Below are 15,026 nucleotides of genomic sequence, written 5' to 3' on the forward strand. Positions count from 1 at the left end.
TCCCCTTTCCCACCACTTACCACTGTGAGTCATCATTCTCCACTTTAACTGCAATGAAGAGTGAGTACAGGGCTTGTTTGCATGTGGAGAATGATCTTAGAGTCTACCTGCCGTCCATCACTCCAAGTATGGTGAAACTGTGTAGTGAGAGACAGGCTCACCCAACTTATTAATCAAGGTGAGCGCTTCAAGCAGCTTTCAGCTTAACAAATTCCAATCAAAATTTTCTTAGGTAGTAGGCTTAATTATTGTGATGTGTTGTGTAACACTGCTATGATAACTTCTGTTATGATTTGTTTCTGGCAGTGATTTGAATAAAGAGCAATGAATTCATTATTTTAAAGTTGAAGCACTTACTGAAAGTCAGCTTCAGACTGGTAATTTTAAGTGTCTGGGTTTATTAGGAGCATGCCAGTCTTACTACTGTTCACCTTCTGAGAGCTTTTAAGATCAACTGCTTAACAAATATTGATGCTGTCAAGTTGAGTTCAAATGCAATTTGGATAAAATGTAAAGTATATTGGTGGTATTAACTCCACAGTTCTAACAGCATTCCAATAGCAAGTATATGCTTAATCAGTATTAAAAACAAGTCACAAATTCACACTGATTTTTTTAAAAAAAAGACCACTTTTTTTTTTTTAACATTGTTGTCGACCACAAAGCACGAGCAAAACAATGTTTTTGCAGTTACATGTTTTAAAAAAGGTGTGACATTCAGCACTGTAAGGCCCACCCCCTGGAGCAGGGACTTTTGGGGGGCGGGGGGGTAAAACTATCTCCCTGGAGCTTAAATTAGACCCTGGTCCCTCCAGTGGAAACACAGGTAGGGGAGCTGAGTCTCTGAAAAGGTTTCTGCTCCCCGGGGGGAAGTTCCTGCAGTTTGAAAGCACCTAATGAAGGTCTGTGGTCTGTGACACAGACAAGCAAGCTACATCAGGCTTTGGCTTCTGACAAGTGCAATCAATTCATTGTTGGTTTTGGTCTTTTCATGACATTTGTTTACAATAAGAAAAATATAGAATATCAAAAAGTCTTATTCTTCAGAGTAGGTGTGATGGATTTTCTGTGCACATTACTGTAATTCATCTTCTGTGATATCAATACAAGCAGGGAATACATCAAGAAACAGCTGAATATAGGCATCAGTCTAGAATGCAGTTTGTTTTATTAGGCTCACCATCCAAGCTTTGACATCAGCTGGCTATTAGGCGTCCACATCTGCCTCTTTCTACCTATAAAATAGTGTTCTCTGTTTTCTCCTCCTGTAGGTTCAGATTACGTCTCACCGCCTAACAAGCCTCACAGAGAGAAGACCATACGCTGCATCGTGCACTCGCAATATGTTCTCAATGTGGAGTTCAAACATCAGTGTCCATGTCAGTGTCACGGCATGGCAGGCAGGCACGAATGCTGGCAGAGAAGAATCGATGAGAAGCGGAAATGTCAGTTGAAAACTTGCTGCGTACGGGGCTGTGACACTGCGAACGGCTGCCTTTGTTCCCTTTCTCTGTTCTTGATAAATGTTTGTTTTATGCTTCTTTACATAACAAAAGATTAAAAATACCACTCAGTATTCAGCGACTCTCTATTTCATAGTCATCAAACCCGTGACACTCATTCTCTCTCTCTCACACACACACAGACACACACACACACACGTTTCATAATAGAGCTGTAATTATAGAGCTGTCAGAGAATCTATGAGAAAAGCCAGTTAGGGAGGAACTATTGCATCCTCTTGTCTCACACTCTGTGCTCTTAATCAGGGCTGACTGACAACCACACACACACACAAATACAGCTTTAATTGGTGAAACATTACACAAGGTATTTCTAGCCAAGAACGCATACATTCGTACTCTCAAACACACACTTCAAACACTTGAATGACACCTGTCTTCCACTGCTTACACACACACATTTAACAATTAAGCCCACACTCCACCACATGAGCAGGGCGAGAAGTAAACACAAAGCTATTATTTCACACTCCTCTCTGTAGTTTAATTATCACATGCTGCTGTAAAAGCATAAACAAGGCGAGCTCATTAACAGCGAATGCATCATGGTGACAGATCTTAGCTAGCTGCCAAACAGAGAGGGGGAGAGTGGAACAACTTTAGACAATGTTAAATTACACTAATGAACTTGCTCTGCCTAATATTAGTGACTTCACCCGATGCGGAGAGGAAGAGGAGCGTGGTGGGGGGAGTGGTGGGAAGAAGGGTCGTTTGTCATGAGGAGTTATTGCGGCAGGAGAAAGGAGAAGAAAGGAGAGGAGAGAAGAGGAAGACAGGCGAGGAAGAGAGGAGTGGAGAGGAGAGGAAGAGAGGAGAGGAAGAGAGGAGTGGAGAGGAGTAGAGAGAGAAAATTTTAAGAACAAACAAACAAACAAAAAAAAAAAAAGAACAGCAGAAAGAAAAGCAGTGAACTCCAACACCAAAACTTGTGACCTCTTAACCGTGGGCTGCTGTCCAGCTGGCACAGGGCTCAGCATGCTGGGTAGTGTAGTTATGGGGCCAGGGGAGGTTGAGGATGACATCTCTCATAGACACTGATTGACTGATGAGTCTTGTCTTCCTTCCTACTGCTGGTTAAAGTTTAGGACGGAAGGCCACGGTGCAGGCTAGTCCGCAGCGCCGCAGTGGACTGTAGCCCGTGGCTGGTGAAGTGAGGGTGGACAGCGGGAGGTCAGAGGTCGTACAGTGACTAGTGAGCAGCTCCCAGGATTCTGCTGATGAGGCCAATTCCGCCTGACTCCATGCTCTCCTTTGTGCAAAACGTAATTACAGTCACACACTTTTCTCTCTCACTCTCTACTGGCTTTCATTTTTTCTCCCACCATCTTGCTCTCCCTCAGTCTGTTCTAATACACTTGCTTTATTTTCAATCTGTTCTGTGTCATTTACTTGTTCTCAAACATCAGTTCAGCCCCCTCTCTGTAAACATACATGTATAAAATGACTGTATTCATCTCACTACAACCTTTATTAATCTCTCTTTTGTTTTACCAGCTCTATAACAGATCTCTAAAACAAATCCTGCTGTAGATACAAGCCAGACAGCAGCACTGTATTTAATCACCAGTATTTGAAATATGTCACCAGGATCTTGCACACAAACTAAGTAAACACTGTGTGTACATACAATACTTTGTGCCAGTTTTCTTTAGATATTGTACCTAACTGACCATTTGCTAAGCCCAGCACCTTCTAGTTTTGTTTCCTTGTCAATGATTGTACAATCACTTTTGAGGGAGGGGTTAATCTGTATGCGTGTACACACAGCAAAAATACAATATACACTGTTTATTAAAAGTAAATGCGTTCGCTGGAATTTCTGAGCTTGTGTGAACACATATCGCTGTTAACATATTTAAATAATAGCATATAAATGTGAAGAATACTGTTAGATACAGGTAGAAAAAGAAAAAGTTTAATAACCAAGTCAAGTGCAAAAGACGGGAGTCCACTGAGTGGCGCTCACTTAATTATTCCTCTCACACAACAAACAACCACAAGGTCACACATTTGTTACTGATTAGCCTGAGGGAGACTGCAGCAGTTGTGGGGGAAGATATGTTTTGATGGTACACAGTCAACATCAACAATGCTTCTCTATCATTTCTGTCCTAAACATGAAGCATAATAAAAAAAAATCCTGTGGAGCCTGGTGCATGAAAATAGTGGACCTCAGACCTCATGCAAGTACATTTTGTATTTTTTGGGACAGATTTCAAAAACACTTTCAAGTTCACAAAAGTATAAATGATATGCGTAAACATAAAAAATACTGGCTGTGTCTGTGTGAGGCTGCCAAAAGAATGGAAGCATATTTAGCATAAAGAACATGCTGTGTAACGTTAGAAGTCCCATTTTACTTTTTAATGTGTGCAGCATCTAGGAGTAAGGAAAGGTACCACACCCCGCCAGAGTTTAAAATCAAAGCAACAGCCAAAATACCCCCACTGAAAATTAACACTGTAGTGTAATACATCTGTGAATTAAAAAAAGAAGTAAAACAGTTGATAACATCTATTGTGTTAAATATGTCAAAGACTGGGGTGCATCAACATTCTCAGGGTGATGTGTGGATGGCTGTGTGGGAAGATGGTGTAACTGACCTCAGGCAGGTTAAAACCCAGATGAGGCCTGAACCTGAGCTTAATTTGCCTTTTACAAAATGGCACAACTTAAATGTCAAAATAACACAAATGAATGCCTGTCTGCTAGAACTACGCATACACAAGTGTGAATGTAATTAGAATTCCTGCTAAAACAAAATTTAATATATAAAGAAATAAAAAAATATACACAAAATGTTCTGGATGCTTCAAAAAGCAGCTGCTGCCAAAGAAAGGCAAATTATCTTGTTTTTTTAACCCATAAAAACACACTAACCTTTGCTTTCTGCAACAGTCTCACAACCCAGCTACCAATAACACAATTCAGGCTCCTAGCGCGCACTGCCAGTGCATTCTTTCATTTGCATACATAAATTCACCTTTGGGCAATTTGCATGTTGATGAACTTGCGCTAATGCACTTGCATGCAACAAATACACAGAAAGAGATAAGGGAGAGATAAAGAGATCACAGAAACATTACAAGCACGCCGACAAAGTGGCTTGTCTTTTGAGGAGGTACACGTGCTAGCATCAAACAAGGCTAATGGGAGTTAGCATCACTTATTACAAGTAGGATTAATTACAGAGAAAGGGGAGGTGGGGGTCTGAGGGAGGGGCAAGTAGAAGGAGAAACAATGACATTTCAAAGAAAAAACCTTCTAACAATGTCATCCGCTGTATTCAACTACAAGAATCAAAGTAGAGAAATAAATATCTTTGATTTTAACATTATTTTACAAATCTGTGCAGTTTTTGGCCTCCTTATTTCTAGTTCAATTACAGCCTGTGCCATAGGACTGGATTCACAGAAACCAAAAACAGAATATCCAAAGAACACCCGTGGAAAACATTTGATCATTTGTGCAAAAAATATATATGTATTAGCTCTTTTATTCTGGGTAAAGCTGATATGCACTTTTAGAGCTCCACACTGCCACCTCAGTAGTAACACCTGAGGAAGGAGGGAGTGTTTTCCCAGCCATTCCAGGACATAAACTGGCGACATTATGGTTATTAAACCTTATCCTTAAAACATCTGAAATTTATTGCTGCCTCAAGACTCTCACAGGTCATCTAAAAACCTCCTGCACACCTGAATGATCTTTGTGACAGGTGCGTAGGCAGAGCAGACACGTCTAAGGAAGAGGAAAACACCTCCACACTGTCCTCACATGCTCAATAAAAAAAATTACGTAGTGTTTAAGTCAAAGACTTTCCTCAGGTATATGCCTAAATAAATGTCCTTCCATACAAAGGCGTGATTCACAGCAACTAATTATCAACAGCTTTCATTAGTGGCAATAGGCTATACATCCTACAAGACACAATCAGATTGATCTGTATAATATACTTTGAAAATATCAAAATCACATTTTCCAAAGACTCACAGTTGGTTTAACCATAGGTTGGATTTTACATCTGCTTTTGCTCCAACAATATTTTGTTACTCTGTTGTATGTCTTTAAACATACTATATAGGTAACAGCTTGTGCTGTATATGTCAGTTAGTCACCCCCACTGTGCTAAAAGACACAGTACGTAATGGATGGTGGAGACGTGGTCATAAAAACACTGACTGTATAGTACGTGTATGTTTTCCTCTACATCTGACAGATATATAGGAGCAGCTACAAGCTGTCATTTTAAAGAAGCACAGAGAAGGTGACAGAGAAAGTGGTGTGAGACAGACAGATCAGCAGCGTCCTCTCCCTGCTGACCCACTACTGCAAACACTAATGCAATGGAACACTGAGCTGAGGTCAAAAACATCCCGGACTCCCTTTTTCCCGCCATCCTTGTCTCTCCTCCCATCGTCTTAACAAATACCCCGTCTACTACTAATGTCCCCATATCAGATACTCAACTGCTGCAAGGGCTGAAAATGAATACCAAAGTCCCAAAGCAACACCTAATACGTTTTCTTTTTTGGAAGGTTACTTGCTCTCTCTAATGGAGAACAATAGATTTGTTCATTTTGCAACTAGTTTCATCTGACGTATCTAAAATAATGAGAAGCAAGATTAAATACTATCACAGAAATCATTAACAGAGAAAAGCAATAAAGAACTAATTAAGAAAAATCTCATAAAAATCTGATGACTTGGGATTTCAGCAGGGAAAAACTAATACTTGCAAATCTGTAGTTAAAACAAGAGCCACACCCGCTGTCAAAACACACAACACTCTGGATAACTCTGGATCTGATAAGCGCTGATAGGTAATTTTGGAAGAGATGAGTGGCCATTGTTCTCAAAACAGATGCTATGTCGACAGCTGAGCGAAAAACAATCCTGTAACACAAGATAAAAGCTATCTGTGATCTCATTAGAGGTGGTAATGTCAAGCTAGCAAGGTATAAAATGGCTCTGCCCCAACTGTGATGACAGGGCACTTATGGAAAAAGATACAGTAAAAATGTCCAGTCATTTTTTATGTTTTTGCTGGGGTGTGGCGGTCTCGGATGGTGAGAGGACTTTACTTCTTGTTTTTCTTTGCTTTTGTGACTTTCTAAAAGGAGAAAAGATAATACACGCACACACACATCACTTGTGACCTACACACAATGTACACAAGTTTCTCACAGAGACACAGATAAATACACATGCTTAGTATATGAGTGTATCAGTTTCACTTTCTCACACACACACACACACACATAACATGCACCAACACATGACCTTTCTATAGGCAAGCTTACTTGTCACAATTGCACATGCAAACAGACAGGCCTGCATATATGCACTAACTTCCTTTGGCACTCACACACACACTCGCCATACATTTGAATTCAGCAAGCGAGTCCTGCCCTCCCTCTGGCTGACAGAGTGGGTGACAGGATACTAGGACAGCACCAAGGTTAGCCCAGAACATGACCACTATACAAAGATATGCTTTCAGAGAAGCTTGTCTTGCACAATGCATTGTGGTCCGTTGCAAATGCCACACACACGTTTTAAATGACAACAGGAAGTTTGGATAGCTAAAGGTAAACCAGGCCATATTTCTACATTTATTGTTTTCACAAACTGGGGACTAGACTGACAAAAATCTGTTTTGCTAATTAACACTAAGCTGCGAGTCTATGTGAAATGTCATCTCACACTCGTTGTGTGCGAGTACACTCTGAGGATACTTAAGACGCGATGGCAGTGTCATGTCAGTGCAAACCGCCAAAAAATCCATGAAGAATCAAGGCGTGAAATGTTACTTCCTGGTTCAAATCAAAGAAAAGTGTTCAACTCTAAGTCAGAACTGAGGAAATAAATCCTCATTAAAGCAAGTTTTGAAGTGACATTTTTATCTGCTTTTTTATTCCTGTTGCCTGGCAGAAGACACATCATGAACTTTAAGACATTTATGCAAGAAAGAGCAAGTGCAGTCAAATCATCACCCTTCCTCCTCCCTGCCACCTGCACATATTCAGGAGAGAAACATGACCTAACTCAGGCACTTCAGTAGAATGAAAGAAGTAAAGTGATTACAAAAGGTCTCATACATGAAATGCTCACGTTGCAACTTCCCTTGTCTAGCTACAAAATGTTCACTGGTAAGAAAAAAATGTATACTAATAAACACAGAATCTTAAATGGTTTGTGGTGTGTATATACTACAAGCAAATAAAACACAACTGATATTGGGGAAAATATTGGATAAACAAGATTTTTGTTCTGTTTCTCTTCATTTTCTCTCAGTTTTTACAAATAAATTTACAAGAAAATAAGACAACATTGTCCATTGTCCACAGCTCTGCAGGAGACTGAGATTTTGAGTGTATTTTTGTGTTTGCATGAATGGGATGGTTTGTGTGTTTGAGAGATGGAATGATAGACTAAAGAAAAGAAAAAAATTGTGAGGAAAAGAAAAACAGAAAAAAGAAAAGGAGCAACAGGAAAGTCCAGAAGAAGTAAATGGAAATCGAGCCAAAATGGCAGAGCTGTGAGCAGAAAGTACTTTCTGGATGGGTGGAGGGATGGATGGATGGAGGCAAGGCAGATGACTCACCATCAATCCTGCTGACCAGCTCCTCCAGGGCCTTGACTTTCCTCTGGATGCCTGGCTGGGCAAATGTATAGTTGTCCTGCGGAGAAGAAAAAGAAGCAAGGAGTCAACATGGACGCTCTATCTACAACTGTAAAAATTTTAATAGCTGTAGTATGTATCTGTTATATGTATGCTGCTTCCCAAAGTGAATTAATGCACGTGTGAAATAGGCTTCAAACACAATGTAGAAATAATTACAAGCAACAATAAGGAGTACGAAGGTCAGACTAGAAAGCAGATAATACTCCTGTGGACCTGGAATGGCCACATAAAAGACTGCAAAGAAAAGCTCAGGAGATCAAGCAGATATTTTATTACAGGAATATTTGTCATATTTCTCTGTAATTTCTTAGACAAGCTGTGAAATTGATCCCTTATTGAGAAAACTAACATGATTTGTTTCACATTGACGTTTTGCAGCCATTTGGCCTGAGAGTCAGTGTATCACAACACTCACTTAAATGGGGTTGAAATTTCACATTTTCACTTTGAGGATTCATTTTCAGAGAAGTGCAATAGCAATTACAGATTTGAAGTGTTTGCCAGGCCTCATTTCACACCTCACACAAAGCCTGAGCCATCTTTCAAGAGAAGTAAATAGAGAAAATAGGCCATCTAACGAGCACTGGCTGGACAAAACGTGTGCCTCTGGCCTTGAAGACAAAGTAGAAGGCTGGTAGTGAGTATGCCAGTAGGAACAAAACAGAGAGCAGTGAATGGATCTAAGCCTCGTGGTTTAAAGAAATACATAAACCTAAGAGCTGATTTATAAGGACTTCATTTCACTAGTGGCCCTTTCAAGTAGTGCACTCCATTGTTTGGAAATAGGCAACAAGACTGCACACTCAGGCTACTCAGGGAACCAGGGTTATGGAAGTAACCTCACATTTTTCCTTCTTTATGTTTTTGGTCATGGAACACAGTATGAATTAGTTTGTAGATTGCAGTGGTTTTTTGTGACATTTTGTGTTGGAATGAGCGGAGGAAAAAACTAATCCTATCAGTTCCAGTGGAGCACCAACATCCTGCCCACTGTTCAAGTGAGGCTTTCAGACAAACGAATTGGTCAATCTCGCTGTCAATCAACAAACCAATAGCCTTGGTTGTTTTGAATAACTTTTGGCTGTGTCCCATGCATGTGTTCCTCTATTTAATGGGAGATAAGGCTTACAGAGGTCACTAATTAAACAGTGTTAGTCATTGGTTATGATGCTCAAGTAGACATTCCTGTTGTTGAGCCTTAACCTCTATTAATTAATCAAAAAAAATTATGACATGATTTGACCAGAGTAAAAGCTACCTTGAGTAAATCTTTGTTGTTGCCATTTATCAATTCTCACCTGTTCTCTTATTAATTATGAAGCTGGGGTGAGTCCATGCTTGCTGTCCGTTTCACTTAAAACTTCATAGATTACACTGATTAGTGTGTTATTGTTCTGTAATGAGCTCTCATATCTGACAATTCCAATAAAAAACATTTTACAATTTTCTCTGGGCAAACCTAAATTCTGCATAAGCTATTACCAACCCTGACTGCAATTATTCACATCAAATAAATCTGGACTTTCATGTAGTAGTGGTTATCTTGAGAGAGAAAATGTGAAATACTTGGAGCTAATTAGAAACTCTGAGGAACACAACTGGAAGTATGAAAAAACAAATTCTGGCAACAACTGTGATACAGTTTCAATTTCTAAGACAAATGACAGCAAGTATATATATATTACACACACATATATCTCATATATATATATATATATATATATATATAGAGAGAGAGAGAGAGAGAGATTGATTTAATGATTTAATCATGATTGATTTAATAAAAATGATTTCTTTTTTAGGATACTAACACAAAAACTGAACCTGAATATGATCGCAGGAGTGGGCAGCGTCGGTTGGTTGAACTTGCAGAATACAATACATGTGAGAACAGCACATAAGCATTTTGTGTGTGCGTGTATACCCCAAAACACACACACACACACACACACACACACACACACAACAAGGATTACGTTTCCTTGAGGGGTCATTTCAGTGTGGCTGGAGAACAGCTGATGTGGCAAACTATCCAACAGATGGAGAGAGGGAGAGAGGACGAGAGAGAAAATGAGAAGGAGAAAGAGAGGAAAGAGAAAGAAAGAGAGAGAAAGAGAGAGAAAGAGAGAGGGGAGGAGAAGTCATTTAGCAATAAACAGTTCCAGTTGTCCTTCAGGCTCAGCAGAACCAAGGCATGTGTGTCCTCCTGAGTCCATCAGTGGAAGAGGAGAAACCGCAGTCTCTCCTGCCTTTAAAAAAAATTCCCTCCATGTATAGCATCTTTCCATCCTTCCATCCCTCCACTGTCCCTGAATGTAACTTATCCTGTTCTTCCCATTCTTTCTTGTTCACCCACAGTGTGTTCCTTCCGTCTCGTCCTGTATATTGTCTCCATGTTCAATCCATAGCTTTTCTGCCTCTCTCTCTCTCTGTCTACCACCCTGGTGTTAATATGGTTAGGTGCTAAGCAAGTGTGAGGGCCGGTACAAGTAATTACATTTGCATTATTGAAGCTCCTGGTTTTAATCAACTGCCCTTCTTTCTCTTCCTCTGTCGCTCTCTCACCAGCTTCTTCTTTCTGTATTTTGGTTTGAATCCCCTCTAAACCTCTTGTCAACAACTCACTTCTCATGTCCGTCCCTTTCTTGCTTTTCAATCAGTCAAATTTTCGTCTTTATTCTCACACTCTTTATTTTGTCTCTGTCTCTTATAACTTTGTCTCACATTTCCCTTGTTTCAGATCTGTCTGGCTGCCTTCATCATCACCACTTTGTCTATCTATATGTCTGTCACAGTCTCAGCCCTTCAAATGACTGCTCATACAGAACACAAAGTTTGTTGCTGTTAAAGCTATGACTCATCATTCTTAGTGCAATGCTGATTCAACTTTTTTTTTTACGACCCTGTCTCTTTTTTCATCTTTCTGGTGAAAAATTCTCTTCTCCACACAGTAATAAATAGATTTCATCTTGTTTTCTTACTCCAGGGGAAATCAACAGTGACATGTTTGGACTGTGTAGAATCAACAGAAGATGGACCAGGTAGTTTGTATGAGCAACCACAGCCATCATGGCTGAAGAGGCAAAGTTAGGAAAACTGAAATTTTAACTCTATCTGAAACTTTTTGTTGTTGTTGTTGTTGTTGACTGTTAAAGGTGCTCTGTGGAGGACACATCTATCTGCTCTAAGAAAAAAAAAAGATGGTTACCTATCTGAGGGTAAAGAGGTTCTTCTGTGCTTTCAGGTGCTTTCTTTCTTTTCTTGCTTCATCTCTTTTTCTTATTCCTCCCTCTACTGCCCTCTACCCATCTTCCCCCTTTCCCTCCCTACTTTTACTGCAATCCCTGTACTTCTCCCTCCTTCTCTCTATTTTCCTCAACCCTATTTATTTCCCCTTTTCTCTTACAAAGCTTGCTCTGTTAATTCTTCATCCTACTCCTTCTACATCTCATTTCTCCCTTTATCAATCTCTCTTTCCCTCTCCCACCTTCTGTTTTCCATTTCATTGTGTATTTTCATCAGTCTGGTGGTGCTAATGAGGCTAGACTTGACTAAGTGTTTTGAGCATGCTATTATGTCTCCTCTGCTTTGTTGTGTTCCCTGGTGTTTCATTTTGTTCCAAGCTGTACTGCATTTTATTTTGTGACTGATTGTTGTTTAGTTAGTTAGATCTGTTTTTTTAATTCTTGATACTGTATTTGTGATGAGGACAGTTTCCTAGCTTCATTTTCATTCCCTTTTCTCTCTTCTGCATTCACATTTATCCTTTTCCTTCAAATTTTCTCTTTTTACCTTTGTCTCCGTCTTCTCCAATGTCCTCACCTTCTCCCCTCCTCTCCTTCCCAACCCCCCTCCCTTTCTCCTCTTCACTCTCTTGCCTCCTTTATTCCTTATTTTTTGTCCCATTTTCTATTTTCTGCCTTTTCTGCCTGTTCCTCTTCCGCTCACTTCCTCTCTTTGTCAAATCCAATATGTCGGATCTTTGATCAGCTGAGGCAACAGGAGGAAATCAGCTCTCACTCCTTCATTATTCATACATTCTCCTCTTCTCTCGCCATCTGTCCATCCACTACATCTGACCCAGCAACTAAGTGGAACTGCCCCGGTTCACCCACATGAACAAACCTACACAGTGCAAAAATATAAAGTCTGTGTTTTCTCTTTCTCAGCAAGGTGTCAACAGCCTCTCTTTCTCTCCTTCTTTGTTCTCCCTCCCTCTCCCTTCTTCTCCCTCAGTCAGCTGAATCAATAGCTCCTCTTCACCTCTCAGTCCATTCTATTAGAGACAACAATGGCTCCACACTGGACTAAGATTGCCTCCCATTGAGGCAGTGGATGTCTATCAGCAGTGTTGGACAGAACCAACACAACAACGCTGCAAGGGCATGTGTACGTGTGAAAGAGAGAAAGGGACATACGGACAGAGGAGAGAGAAAGAGAGAAAGTGAGAGAGATGACAGGTCAAGATAAAGGGTAGACAATAATGGACACACAGTGTTGTCAAGATGACTGAAGGACAGGCCAATGATCTGTCAGTCTCAGGTATGTGGATGTGTGTGTGAGAGAGAAAGAGAGAGAAGCAGAAAGTGATTATATGAGAGAGATGACAGGTTGTGATAAGGTGCAGACAAAGGTGTAGACAATTACAGTTGTTCAGTGGTACAGGAGGATTGGCCAGATTTCATTCTGTTGCTCTGAGTTTGTGTGATCGTCTATGGCCTGTAGCTTGAGGGCAGTAAAATTTAATGTGTATTGGCAGCACAAGAAGTCTGGCAGTTCACAAGCTGGAGACAGAGCAGCGCAGTCTGTCCAGCTGATGCTAAGGTCTAAAAGTAGTGTCCGCACATGCATAGGACTGGGTAACCTAAAATTCTATTTTGGTATCAACAAAAATGTGTATCAACAAGATTAAGAGTCTGTAGTCATGCTAGTGGCTTTGTGAAGCCGTGCTTAGGCACTGCAGTGTTTTTACACTAAATGCTAAATTGCTAGTGTTCATCTAAGGTCAGCATGTTAACATTTGCCTATTAGCACTAAATATAAGGTACAGCTGAGGCTGATGGGCATGCCATTACTTTAGCAGGTATTAAGTGATAAACTAAAGGTTTGGACAAATTAGAATTTTGACCTGATGATGCAAGAGTAAAATTAAGGGGGTTAACGAAGAAATTAAAATTCATCTCAAATGTCTGAACAAAAACTTCATGGCAAACCATTTAGTGGTAGCTCATTCATTTCACTAAGAACAGACACTGAACAAGAACTATCTGAGAACCATGACTGTATGCACCAAATCTTGTGCCAAACCATTGAGTAGACATTGGAATAGGTCACAGCAAGTGAAAACTTTAACCCCAACGTCAAAACCCATGGTGGCACTGGAGAAAAGGTCAGTGGATCACCAAAGTCAGTAGGATTCATCCTTACTGTACTGTGGATATCTGTACCAAATTTGATGGAATTCCAGTCAAACATATTTCAGTCTGGACCAAAGGGGTAACCCAACTGACCAAACGATCAACATTGCTATCTGCCATTGCTCTAGAATGGCTACAATTTCATGTACCAAAAGTTGTCAACTGCTCATTTTAGACTTGTTTTACTGCTTGCTCAAGTACTTGCTATGTAGACAACATTTCACTGTTGAGAAGTTTACGTGCTTTAGGTAAATTAAAAAAAGCTTCTGATATTACAAACCTTTATCACACAAAACACAACTGTTATACATGAGTAACATACTCAGTTCATTACAGCCTTGTTGAGATCCAGCCGCTACCAGTCCAAACAAATCATTCACCCACTGTGCTGAGAACTGGATAATGGATGGTGGGCACACAAGAATCACATAAACACTGTACTTTACTGATATACTGGAGGATCTCAATGCTGTCACTCAAGAGGCAGAGAGAAGGTGACAGAGAATGAGGTGAAGGACAGATGTAAAAAGCTGATTAGAAACCCAGTTACCCATATGCATGGCTGAAAAAATCAGCTTTCTTTTGCTGAGGAAACCAGGTTTCTCTAACTCCTTAGCCCAGTTAGAGAAACTGTGTTTCCCTTAAATGTGACGTTTAAGAAAATCAGGTCACTGCAGAAAGCAGAGTGTAACCTGGCTATTGTTACTTAGATCCATAGCTCTTGGACAATTGAATCTGAAGTGAATGCGAGGTCAGACATCATTTCAAATATAAGGGAACATCTTCTACATCCTTCATACCTTCAAATTGGCTTATTTATAGTATTTTCCTTGTGCAGCTGCCTTTTTACCTAAGAGCAACCCAATACTGATTATTTAGAGGAGCAAACATAAAAGCTTTTTTGTTTTATCACAAAGAGGTGTATGCAGTTAGTTAACAAGTACTTTGAGACTGCCTCAGAGTATGAAATATGCTACATAAATAAATCTTCCTTGCCTTACATGACCCCTGCCGTGATCAGCACCACTTGTGTCTCTGCTAACAAGGTTTTCATCCAGCATAAGAGTGCACACTCTTTTCTTTATGCCGCTCTTATTAAATAGACATCTCCATCCTTCCTGTGCCTGATTTTCAAGCCTTAGCCTTTATCCTCAGCAGCTGTTACTGCTTCCATCTCCACTGACCTGCATGTAAGCTACCTTAGCTAACAAGATGCCATTTAATCTGTAAATGAAAGGGAAACGATAAGGGGAGGTTGCATGGCTGACATACTGGGAGGTTGGTGTGTTAAGGTCTAAGTTGTTCTCAAACAGCAGATATTTACATTTACAGGCACACCAATAAGGCTTGGAGGACAGACAATACAAACACATATACAAACATGCTGTCAAGCATAAC

The 15,026-nt window shown here is 40.2% G+C and overlaps 1 protein-coding gene across 4 annotated transcripts in view; it reads right to left on the reverse strand.

Annotated features, from left to right (window-relative positions):
* The window catches only part of tbc1d22a (TBC1 domain family, member 22a), a 115,003-nt gene that overhangs the window by 37,204 nt on the left and 62,773 nt on the right, over nucleotides 1-15,026 (reverse strand). For 3 of the 4 annotated variants that reach the window (XM_018700500.2, XM_018700497.2, XM_018700499.2), the window contains one exon: nucleotides 8,131-8,206. In XM_018700500.2, the coding sequence (XP_018556016.1) occupies nucleotides 8,131-8,206 (76 nt within the window). Of the gene's footprint in view, nucleotides 1-6,502; nucleotides 6,637-8,130; nucleotides 8,207-15,026 lie in introns of those variants that run through there. The other variant, XM_051077556.1, reaches the window with a different exon arrangement.

This window comes from Lates calcarifer, linkage group LG18 (genome assembly GCF_001640805.2).
Source record: "Lates calcarifer isolate ASB-BC8 linkage group LG18, TLL_Latcal_v3, whole genome shotgun sequence".
NCBI classification, from domain to species: domain Eukaryota; kingdom Metazoa; phylum Chordata; class Actinopteri; family Centropomidae; genus Lates; species Lates calcarifer.